This window comes from Notolepis coatsorum (assembly GCF_963971535.1).
Source record: "Notolepis coatsorum genome assembly, chromosome: 17".
In the NCBI taxonomy this organism is placed as follows: domain Eukaryota; kingdom Metazoa; phylum Chordata; class Actinopteri; order Aulopiformes; family Paralepididae; genus Notolepis; species Notolepis coatsorum.
Window position 1 is genome coordinate 44,535,558 of NC_140181.1, and position 12,157 is coordinate 44,547,714.

The 12,157-nt window shown below is 47.5% G+C and overlaps 1 protein-coding gene across 2 annotated transcripts in view; it reads left to right on the top strand.

Annotated features, from left to right (window-relative positions):
* Positions 1-12,157, top strand: part of ptpn11b (protein tyrosine phosphatase non-receptor type 11b) — a 206,636-nt gene that overhangs the window by 135,391 nt on the left and 59,088 nt on the right. For both annotated transcript variants that reach the window (XM_084332718.1, XM_084332719.1), the window contains exon 7: positions 9,928-10,024. In XM_084332718.1, the coding sequence (XP_084188844.1) occupies positions 9,928-10,024 (97 nt within the window). The remainder of the gene's footprint in view (positions 1-9,927; positions 10,025-12,157) is intronic.

The window sequence follows — 12,157 nt, forward strand, 5'->3', positions numbered from 1 at the left end:
AGGTCACACTACCTCCCTCCAGATCCTACCCTCGCTGTGCAGGCGCCCGACCGAACTGTAGGGGTCGCTGTCCACAATGCCCAGGACCCACCCATCAGCTTTCCCACCCCTAACACTGCCAATTGTGTTAGTATGAATGACCAGCCAAGCTGATAGCAACGCCGAGAGCTGGACTCGAACCCAGCGTCTCCAGCGTTGATGGCGAGCGCCTTGCCCACTACACCACCTAGCCGCCCCTCACCTCACTAGTTATTATCATTTATTAAATTAACCCTTGCACCAAAGAACCATATAAGTCCGTTCAGAAATTTTTCCGGACAGTCTGTGTATTTGCAGTTGTAAAATCAATCCAAATCACTTGGGAGTGTGAATGTGATACATCACCAGAAAGTACCTCTATTGTCTTTAACTACGAATTAACACAATACTCTAACTTACCATCTTTAGATAATAAAGTACTCAACCTCTACTGTCTTTAGCTATGAATGAACACAACACTCTAACTCAGTAGTTCCCAAACTTTTTGTTTATGCGGACCACTAGATTGTTATCAAGAACTTTCACGGACCACCTCGTATGCAAATGTAGCACTTGTGTCACTAACAGTAAAAGCTTGACGCCACGGACCAGTTATAGGCTCGAGGGAGGCGTAATATACACAGTAAAAGGAGTAGTAGACCAGAGACAAGGTTATAACAGTGACCGGTATTTTATTCAAGTTTAACAGCAGCGCTAGCAAGACGACAACGTACAACGAGTAAGTAAGGTAAAGTGAAGTATCCCTTTTAGGTCATTTCATTAACCACTCTTTCTTTCAGGAAGGTTAGTTCGATATCAAGTTCTAGGTTGATTGAATCAGCACATTTGGCTCAGACGTCTCTGATGATAATCATTAGCTAAAAGCTAGATTTAAGGTTGGACATTAGATGTATCCTTTTCATGAGTTAACTCATTATCTTTCTTCTGCAGGTGCAGATCAGTAAACTTTATATTAGTTTATCATTTTAAGTAAACCTTATATTAGTTTATCATTTTCAGTAAACTTTATATTAGTTTATCACTTTCAGTTAGTAGGTAAGTATTTAAACATATCAATTTAAACATTTAAGTGTGCAGGGAATGCAAGGACGGGGGGAGGTCGGGGGTCAAGGACGGGGGGAGGTCGGGGGTCAAGGACTACAGCCCCCTCAGCATCGACGGGGCACCGGTTGAGAGAGTGAACAGTTTCAAGTACCTCGGAGCCCACATATCCGAGGACTTGACATGGACCACACACATTGACAGTGTTGTGAAGAAGGCACGACAACGCCTCTACTTCCTCAGGCGCCTAAGGAAGTTCCAAGTCAGTCAGAAGATCCTTAGGAACTTCTACTCATGTACAATAGAGAGCATCCTGACTGGCAACATCACCTCCTGGTTTGGGAATAGCACTGCACAAGACCGTAGCAGACTACAAAGAGTGACACGTTCAGCCGAACGCACAATTGGAGGGGGGCTTCCCACCCTCCAGAACATTTACAACAAGCGGTGCAGGGGGAAGGCTAAGAGAATTATTAAGGACTCGAGCCACCCGAACAACTGCCTCTTTGAACTGCTGCGGTCAGGCAAGCGATACCGGAGTCTTAAGGCGAGCACAGAAAGACTCAGAAGAAGCTTCTATCCCCAGGCCATCAGGCTGCTAAACGAACAATAAACACTATGCAACAACCATCAAATGCACACAGCACACACACCCACACGCACACACTCACTTAAACCACACAAACACACTTTATATTTATTGATAAAGGATTTGCACTACAACTCGTACACCCACTGTAAATTGTACCTAAATTGCACCTCATCCCATTTCTGCCTTGCACTATATAGTATTGTATTAGTACACTGCACAGTATTGTATATTATATGGTAACTCAGGTACGTCTATTCTGCATCGAACATTGTACATATGTCTATACTGAACACTGTGACCTTATTTTTTTTTTTACTTCTAATTTACATGCTATACTATGTTATTTTATTTCATACTTATCTTGTCTTGCACAGTCTCTGGAGCGTAACAGTAAGAAGCATTTTGTATAAAAGTATTCTGTACTTCTGTATGACAACTATTAAAGAAACTTGAAACTTGAAACCTTTTAGGTGAAATGACTCTTTAAACTCTTCCTTTGCAGGTGTAATACCAAGCAAAGTACCAATAGAAATCTTTCAATATACAGGGATGCAAGTACCTTATTAGGTGAAATGACCCTTTAAACTCTTCCTTTGCAGGTGTAATACCAAGCAAAGTACCAATGGAAATATTTCAATATACAGGGATGCAAGTACCTTATTAGGTGAAATGACCCTTTAAACTCTCCTTCTTTACAGAAGAAACATCAGTGAGATTCAAGTATCTTATTGGGTGAATTGACCCTTTAACTCTCCTTCTTTACAGGAGAAACATCAGTGAGATTCAAGTATCTTATTGGGTGAATTGACCCTTTAACTCTCCTTCTTTACAGGAGAAACATCAGTGAGATTCAAGTATCTTATTGGGTGAATTGACCCTTTAACTCTCCTACAATGTGCATCAATCAAAATACAAAATACAAAGGTGCAAAGGGTACAAAGGCCCTTGGAAGTCCTTGTGATTTAAGTTCAATCAATTCGTATCATAGAAAAGGATATGAAGGTCTTTGGAAGTCGTTGTGATTCAAGTTCAATTAGTTTGTTAATTCCTGATCAACTTCCTCACTGGGAGTGAGAAAGGCAATTCACAATCCTACCCGATTGTTGAGGCAACAGTCCAGGCAGTTTGTATGCAGTAACTGATGTCTGATCTGGGCTATATCTGAGGTTCTTGGGTGAGGCTCGCCATCTTGTGTCGGTCCGACACACTGTCTCCTCCCGCGTGCGCACACGTGATGAGCGGTGGTCGATCGTCGAACTCCTGGGAACTCTTCCCGGGGTTAGAAAACGGGGGGTAGAAAACCTGGCCTGCATAACAGGCCATGCAGAAAATAAAAGCTATTTATCATCTTTCATTGCTTTAGAAATAAATAATCAATTACAGTAGGCTACTTTTGACTATGCTAAAGTAGGCTACAATGTTACAGCATGTGGGAACATCCCATTTGACTTATGCTAAAGTGGGCTATAGTGCCATAGCACATGGAAACATTTCACACATTCTATAGTAAACTCTCCGCAACCGAAATATATATAGACCATGTTCTTAACATACAGCACATCAATGCAATTATAAACACTTCTGAAATGGTTTCTCGTTTTAATTTAACCAAAATGAACTTAGAGCTTTGCTAGCATGGCTTGCGGTGAAGCTACATTATTATCTAGCAACACTGCTTGCTAACGTGGCTCGCATCTGGCATACAACCAGAGTGCAAATGTAACAAGTCAAGTTCAAGTTGTTTTATTTAGCTATTACATTACAGTGAAATGCTTGGTTCTTTCACTGCCCAACTCAGTCCAACCTAAACCAGCCCAACCCAGTATTGATTGATTGATTGATTGAAAACTTTATTAACAGATTGCAGAATGGGTACAATACAGTACAGCTCAATACACACAATTGTTAAGGGGATGCAGACCAGAGAAGGACTTTCGTCTTGTTTACATCAGGGTCCACCATTTTCAATTCATTTTCAATTCATCATTCAGTATAACCTAGACCAGCCCAACCCAGCATCTTTCACTGCCCAGTTCAGCCCAACCCAGTCCAGAATAGTTCCCTCTTTCATGTTAATATGTGATTTAATGATGTAAAGAGTAGAGACAGTGTGATTAATTTACTATGATTGAAAATCAATTTAGACGAAGACGTACAAAGAAGTAATTATCACAATTAGCGATTTTTTTTGTCTGGTAAAAAATCTGTTTGGCTGGTAAAAAAAATCAGATACTCGCCAGTTGGCTGGTAAGCCAAAAAGTTAGTTTCCTCCCCTGCCCTGGGCATTTCCCCGTTATCGATCGGCATCTGGTAGATGTCCATTGGCTGATGATAAATCCCATTATTCCATGGTGAAATCTGCTAAATGTGCTGGTTCAGGATCAGGCTACAATGATTCTCCATTGGAAGAAAAAAAAAGTTTAACATTTGCTCACATGGCATACTGCAGTGGAGCGATGGCGCCCCTAAGAGGATCTGGCCGGTATTGCATGTTATCGATTCCACAGACGAGGGTAGATCTGCAGAGCCGGTCGGGGATCTTGACCCGGTTATTAAAATGGAATAAAACAATAACAACTTGCCACGGCTATATACGTGCCTCTGGTCCACAACGCATGGCACCGAAACCCGTATAATACGTGGCCGGTCCCCATTGTGTTAAAGAAGACGTGTCCGGCCCATGGGGACATTAGCGTGTGTTGTCGGGCCTTACAAATACATTTGATTTGATTTGATTTGATTTGATATACCTTGCTTTACCTAGCCGTTCAATAAGTTTGTCTACTCTTGGCATAGGGTAGGCGTCGAACTTAGAGATGGCGTTTAACTGCCGGAAGTCATTACAGAACCTTGGGGTTCCGTCTGGTTTAGGGACTAGGACGATGGGGCTACACCATCCACTATTGGACTCCACAATAACCCCTGCCTGCAACATGTCTTGCACTTCTTTTCTCACTGCTTCTCTTCTGGCCTCCGGGAGGCGGTAGGGGCGTAGTTTCTCCTTCTTCCCTATGACAGTAGGGATGTGGTGGTGGATTACGTCGGTTCTCCCTGGTTCCATGGAGAACACATCCCGATGGTGTTCCACTAGCCCCCTTAGGTCGTTCTTCTGGGGTACGCTGAGTTGGTCTCCCATGGGTACTTCCAGCGGTTGGGTCTGGCCTGGTATCTGTGGTGGGGTGAATGAGTACAGAGCCTTTGGCTATATCCAGCATTCCTCCAGGTATTCTCCCGTACAAATGTTCAAAGGGGGAGAAACCTGTGGAGGCCTGGGGAACCTCCCTGATAGAGAACATCATGTACGGGAGAAGCTGGTCCCAGTTCCTCCCGTCAGCTTCCATAACTTTTTTTTGCATACTTTTGAGGGTACGGTTAAACCGTTCAACTAACCCATCAGTTTGGGGATGATACACAGACGTACGCAGATGGGTGATTTTCAGTAGTCCCGCTAAATCCTTCATTATTTTGGACATAAATGGTGTGCCTTGGTCTGTCCGAATTTCATCCGGGATTCCCACCCTTGTAATTAGTAACATGAGCTCCCTGGCGAAACCTTTTGAGGCCATGGTGCGGAGAGGGATGGCCTCGGGTACCGGGTGGCATAGTCCATGATCACCAGGATGTACTGATGGCCCCTGGCGCTGCAGGGTAGGGGCCCCACAAGGTCCATCCCAATCCTGCTGAAGGGAACAGAGATGATAGGCAGGGAGATCAAGGGGTTACGCACAGTGGGACTCGGGGCAAGATCGACAATAGTCCTCCACCGCTCTTTTCACCCCCGGCCAGGAAAATCTGGACTTAATCCGATCTAGGGTGTTCTCGACCTCCAAGTGAGCCCCTCAGCAAGTGTGAGTGGGCTAGGCGTAGCACCGTACTTATATGTGGCCGGGGAACCAACAACAGCTCTACAATAGACTCCCCCTTTTTACCACCTGGTATAATAAGGTGTTCTTTATTGCAAAATGTGGAAACATTAATTCAGATTCAGATTCAGATTCAGATTCCTTTATTAAGCCATTTGTGTAAAAACACATTGGTAATTGTTGCAGCGTTAGAGTTTATGCATTTTTTCCTTTATTTTTTTCACAATAAACGGCAAACACCAACACAGACACAGGACAAAAAACAGTGCAGTGGGGGATTAATCAATTAAATAAATATATATATATATTTAGTGCAGAGTTCCAGTAAGGACTAGTGCAGTGCAGTCAGTGTCATTGTGCCAGTGTCACTTGGGGGGGAGGGGGGTGGGGGGGGCCTGAGGCATTGATCAGCCTGGCAGCTGAGGGGAAGAAGCTCAGTCTGTGACGAGCTTTCACAGCCTTTGGGATCCTCAGCCTTCTCCCAGAGGGGAGCAGGGTGAAGAGGCTGTGACCGGGGTGGGAGGGGTCGGCCATGATCTTCCTTGCCCTCTTCAGCGCCCTGGAGTCGTGCAGCTTGGCGAGATCTTTTGCCGCTGCAGCGGGGAACCAGGAGATGATGGAGTGGGTGAGGATGGACTCAATGATGGCCGTGTAGAATTGGGCCATCATGGTCCTCGGCAGTTTGTATTTCTTCAACTGCCGGAGGAAGAACATCCTCCCCTGCGCCTTTTTGAGCAGGCCCGTGATGTTGAGCTCCCACTTCAAATCCCGGGAGATGGTCATGCCAAGGAATCGGCATGACTCCACGGAGGCCACCTGAGTGCCTCCCAGTATGATGGGAGGGGGCAGGGCTGCTTTCCTCCTGAAGTCCACTACCATCTCCACTGTCTTTAGAGCATTGAGCTCCAGGTTGTTGCAGCTGCACCAGCTCTGCAGCCTCTCGATCTCCCTCCTATAGGCCGACTCATCCCCCCTGGAGATGAGACCCATCCCATCCATCTTCTTACCATCTATCACGGCTATCTGGCGTAGTGCTGGGGCCAGGTTCTCATCCTCCAGCTGGGTGGTGCCGAATCGTCCCGTCAGTTGTGGTGGTAAGGGTGGCGTGTCATAATTCGGGTTGCCGGGGAACAGATCACCCCAGACAGGTTCGGCCTTGTCATGGAGCGATGACTCCTCTCCTCCGCTGTTGACCGGTGGCCCATTGTCCTCTGCTGGGCCAGATGTGGGCTACCCCTCGTCGTTGTCCTTGCTGACCGGGCCGGAGTCCTCCTCTGGCAGGGGGTCGGTAGAAGCCTGGGGGTCCACCTCGTGTAGACTGCACATCCGGGTCCTTCGTGTCCGGGCTCTGGTCGGCGCAGTGGTGGACACTGTTCTGGGGGGACAGCGTCTTTCGGCCGCCAAATTCTCCCACAGTGGTCGGAACAAGGCACAGTCAGTTCCGATTAATACTGCTACTGGGATGTTTTCGACTACCCCCACGGTCGTCGTACATTTCCCCCATGTGGAGGTTAGTTCGATGGTGGCGGTCGAATATTGTGTAGTCTCCCCCATGTACACTCCCACTGTTTTTTCCAGGAGGGGACCATCCACTAACTCTGGTTTTACCAGTGTCACCAAGCTCCCTGAGTCTAACAATGCGGTTGCATCACGATTATTAGCTCTTACTGGAGTGAGAGTGGATACGTTTGTGTCCTCCGCCCAACAGGCACTTGCACAACAAGCAAGTGCACACGGTCAGGACAGGTGTGGTTCAGCTGCAGAGGGCATCGACACATCATTCCTATATGGACAGTCTCTGGAAATATGGCCCTCCTCGCCGCAGTTGAAACACGTTCTTCTGTCATACATTATAGGTTGTCTGAAGAGGGGTGTGGGGGTCAGAAATGCATATGTTTTATCCTCCAGCTGGGCGGTGTCATGATATGCCGTCTGGGCTATACTGGATAGAAATGGTGCTAACAAGCTAACCCACTGTTCCGGTGGCCAGCTCTCACGTTCAGCAGTGCGTTCGAACGCCGACAGGTAACTCTCAATGTTGTCCTCGCTGTTTAGCTTGACCAGAAACCGTCCGGGGTTAACATTGTTCATCTGCCTCTCCTCACTGTGGGCCTCTGCACGGTGGAATGAAACGAGCGCTTCCTGTCTCCATTTCTCCGCCGTTGCCCGAGTCTCGCTCAGAATCTCCTCATGACGTTTCTGCTCCACCCATTGTTGCGACTCGCTGTACTGAGCCCATTCCTGGAACAATGCCTTAACATCAACTGGACTCGCCATTGCCCCTGTGTTTTTGTTTGAAGACTGCTTGTTTTAAAACCAAAGAACGCTGCGCGCATCCTCCATCAAATGTGACGAGCCTGGTGGGGTTCAAACTCGCCACGGTTCCAAAACAAACAAATTCAAATGTCCACACAAGTGCAATATCAATCAATAAGAATATTTATTGAATAAGGGCAGAATTCAGTTCGATAGGCAAAGAGAATGGTCGTAATACAGTCAAAAACACAAAACAGGCTCTCGTACACAAAAAGGGATTGTTCAATACTCAGAGTAGTTGTCCGGTCCAAGGTCAGTACACAAGGGGGTTTCTCAGCCAGTCTAGGGTCCAGTACACAATGAACACCTTCTCGCCTTCACCTCTCCTCTCACTACCTCTCACCTTACACAACTCCGAATATCTCAATCTCTCTCTCTATGTCTCTCTCTCCAACCTCACCTCCACTCAACTTACCTCTGACTAACTCTGGGTGAACTAATGATGCACAGGTGTGTTATCAGTACTAATCAGCTACCTAATTGTTTCTACTCCTTCCGTGGCAATAATATCTCCTGTCCTTCACATATCCATGAGAGGGGGGGTGATATCTGACACAATATGCAGGCATCGTCACAGTGTCTCGATGCTGTTCATCATAGAGCATTGAGATTCATCACAAATCGTAAAGCCCTTACTCATCATTGCTTACTGTATGCTGGGGTTGGATGGCCTGCTCTGTCCACTCACAGACTTAATCACTGGCATACTTTTATTTATAAGGCGGTTCTTGGTTTGTTTCCATCCTAGCTATGCAACTATATCATGCAGAAAACTGTTCGAAGTTACTGTCTGCATTCTCAGGATTTATTCTTGCTATCAGTTCCCGAAGCCTGTACTGAACTAGGAAAATGGGCTTTTATGTACTCTGCTCCCTCTACTTCTACTGCAGAATGGTTTAAATCTTGTGGAGCTGGTCTCATTGGGTGCATTTAGATCCATTCTGAATGAACTGGAGACAAGTACATCTGTTGTTTTGACTAAACTGATGTATAACCTTGGACTAGATGATGTTTTGTGATTTTTCTTTTTTTTAAACTTTGACCAGTCACCTGGTTCTTTTAGCGTTTATCGCTTTTTCTTCTCATTCATACTTGGTCAAGTTCGACCGACAGAAGCAGGCTGAAAGGGTTCAGATGGGGGGGTAGACACTCTGGGAAAGGCACGGCTGCCGTCCGGGATTCGAACGCGCTCAGCCCCAGATCCGCGCGAGCGCGGTTGTCCACGGCGCTGAAATAGCACTCGCGGTACGTGGTGAGCTACTGGAGCTCCCCGATGTTTTGTGATTTTTATATTTCAGCCTTGTGATCTGTACATTTTAGTGTCTGTAGTTGTTCTATGTTGTCTGTCTGCAACCCTGTTAAAAAAAAATTCTTTCTATATCTCAATGAGGATTTTCTGGTTAAATAAAGGTTAAATAAATAACCTTATATGTAAATAACAAATTAATTATTTTATTGTTTGTTAAACTATAGGTGAGGTCACTTTGCTGCTTACTTATATTGTATTACAGTTCCCCTCTTCTCATTACAATTATAATTGAAACGGTGACAAAACATAATGTTTGATTCACAGTCAGTTCTGTTGCTAACAATATTAATATCGTATCATTACCACTCACCTTCACTTGGCTGTATATGTACAACGAGTGGTTGTTTTTGGTTACACCTTGAGGAAAATAAACCAGTGTCTCCCTCTTTTCTCATAGTATTGTCTGTATAACAACACGTAATTTACTATAACAACACCCCCCCCCCCCTCCGCAGTATTGCACTGAGATCTCTGTGTCACTCCACAGTGACCCCTACCGTAGATGAGGCTAATTACACCGCAAGAAAGTCTGCAATTAATCTGCTTGTTTTCTTTAGTCAACAACGACGTGGAAGTGGACTCGAAGCCGAGGCTTTCTTTCACATTTTCTTTTCTTTCTGCCACCTTCTTCGTCTCCTCTCTTCTCTCTCTCTCTCTCTCTCTCTCTCTCTCTCTCTCTCTCTCTCTCTCTCTCTCTCTCTCTCTCTCTCTCTCTCTCTCTCTCTCTCTCCCCTCCCCCACCTTGTTTCTTTTCTTCCGTCCTCCAGGTTCTCCAGCAGCAGGAGTGCAAGCTGCTGTATCCCAGGAAAGAAGGCCAGCGGGCGGAGAACAAGAGCAAAAACAGATACAAGAACATCCTCCCCTGTGAGTGAACCTGTCGCCGCCGCTTCCTGCGTCTGCACCACTTCCTGTGGGGGAGAGAAAAAAACAACACACTATAATATAATTACAGAATTTCAGATTACGTTGCATGTCAGGGTTGTTAACTTGTTTAGTTTTTTTTTAACTGTGGTTATATTTCGTATGGCATCGCTCCCGCTCTGAGCCTTACGAGATACTCCATATCGCCTGTGATACCTAATGTATCTCCCACGAACAAAAACACATGCACCCCACCTGTATGGGGCCCCGCCCCTTATGGTGGTACCACCCATATAATCATGACTCTGGTCATGACACACCCTTCCTCTATTTTCGTCCCAGCGCACTGGATGCTATGCACTATGCGAGCTAGCGGAATGAAAAGATTAAGGAAGATTAATAATGTTGAGGGCTTACCGGAGGATTGTGTTTCCCTGGATTCTCCGGAGCTTGTTTCGACGACGCAGACCTGTGCTGGTGGTTCCTCGGCTGACGGCGACGGACCGAGGAGCAGCGTGCAAGGTTTGGCTATCGGGTCGGCTTGTACAAAGGTGAGGTCTGTGTCGGTAGGCGTCGGTGTCGGTGTTGGTCGTGCTGTGGAGTATGTTTCGGCACCAGGGCCGGGGCGGCTTGGCGATCGTTCCACTGTAGTGGGCGATGTCTTGGCGATCCTGGAACATGCTGTTGACGCTAATGCTACTGCTACTGCTAATGCTAATGCTACTGCTGCTTCTTCTGCTAACACTGATGTTGACGCTGGAATGTCTAATAATCCCCGCCGCGGGATTCCGCTTTTCCCTCCTCTTGCCACCTTCATTGATGAAGGTCAGTCGGTGGTGGGTGTGGGGGGGTTCGCTGAGCTCTATTTACCTTTTTTGCGGGTGAAGGGGCTGACGACGGGGTGCAGCCCGGGGGTACCTTGGCTAAGTAGCCAGGTAGCTTCTTTGTTGTGCCCAGGCGGGGATGAACGACGTTCCGCCCGGCCGTTGCTTGATAGCATGTCGGCTCGGAGGGTGGCAGTATGGACGGATGAGTGGTATACTGCTGCAGGATGGCATTTAGCGGCGGCCAGTGTTGTGGCTCAGCTGGCTACTTTCCTATCCAAGATGGCGTCGGGTTGTAGGTCTTTGAGTCCAACCGACACTATGAACGTGATTCATGTTTGTGGTGTTATAGAGATCTTGACTCAGTCGCAAGCTATAACTGCGGGGAGGATTCGGATGCTATCGACTTTGGTTGTTAGGCATCTTTGGTTGGAGCAGTCTCCTCTTGGGGAAGAGGATAGGTTTTCTCTCCTCACGACTCCTTTTTCCACAGATAGTCTTTTTGGGCGTTCTGTGGAGGCGCAGGCGGTTTTTGATTCGGGTCCTACACCGCCTCACGCTGTGCAGCCAGGGGTGGGAGCACGGTCTCGTCAACGACTGTGGCGAGATCCTCGACAGGCGGCCATGTTTCCCCCGCCAGTGGTGCCCTGGTTGGAGAATCGACAGGGTTTCGCAAGGCCGACAGTCTTGGCGGCCGAGGGATCGGCCATTTTTGGTGATTTCGGGGTTGGTAAACCACCCCGTCGTCATTTTGCCGCAAGCAGCCCGCTCCCCGTTCGGTCCCCTTTCTGGTATCCCCAGAAGCGGGGCTTTGAGCGTTCTCCTTTGGCTGCGGGCCGCGAACCTTCTTTGAAGCGTATGCGGCCCCATTCTTCACTTCTCATGGAGACAGGGGCTGACACCCAGTTGATGGCTGAGCCTGGGTCTGTCCGTGAGAATGTTCCGTCGTCGCGTGGTTCCTACACCGCAGGTTGTGGGTGGGTGGAACCTGGTGTTGCAGCTGCCACTAGCTTCAGTGGTCAGCAGGGGGACTCGGTGCCTCTTCTGTTGAATGCTCAGCAGGGGTTACCCCGGCTTCGCCCTCGCCAGGCGGGGTATCGCGCTGTTGCCTCCCACTCCCGTCAAACCGGCAGTGGTCTGCAAAGGAGAGGCTGGCGTGATTTGAGTGGTAGTAATATCACTGCAGGGCTTCGGCGTGTAGGAGCCCATGGGGTCCTCAGGCCTTGCGTGTCTGGCTGCGGAACGGCTCCTCAGCGTGTGCTGGAGGGGTGTTCAGGGGGTGAGTGTGTGTCCACAAGTTTGATGACCGCTC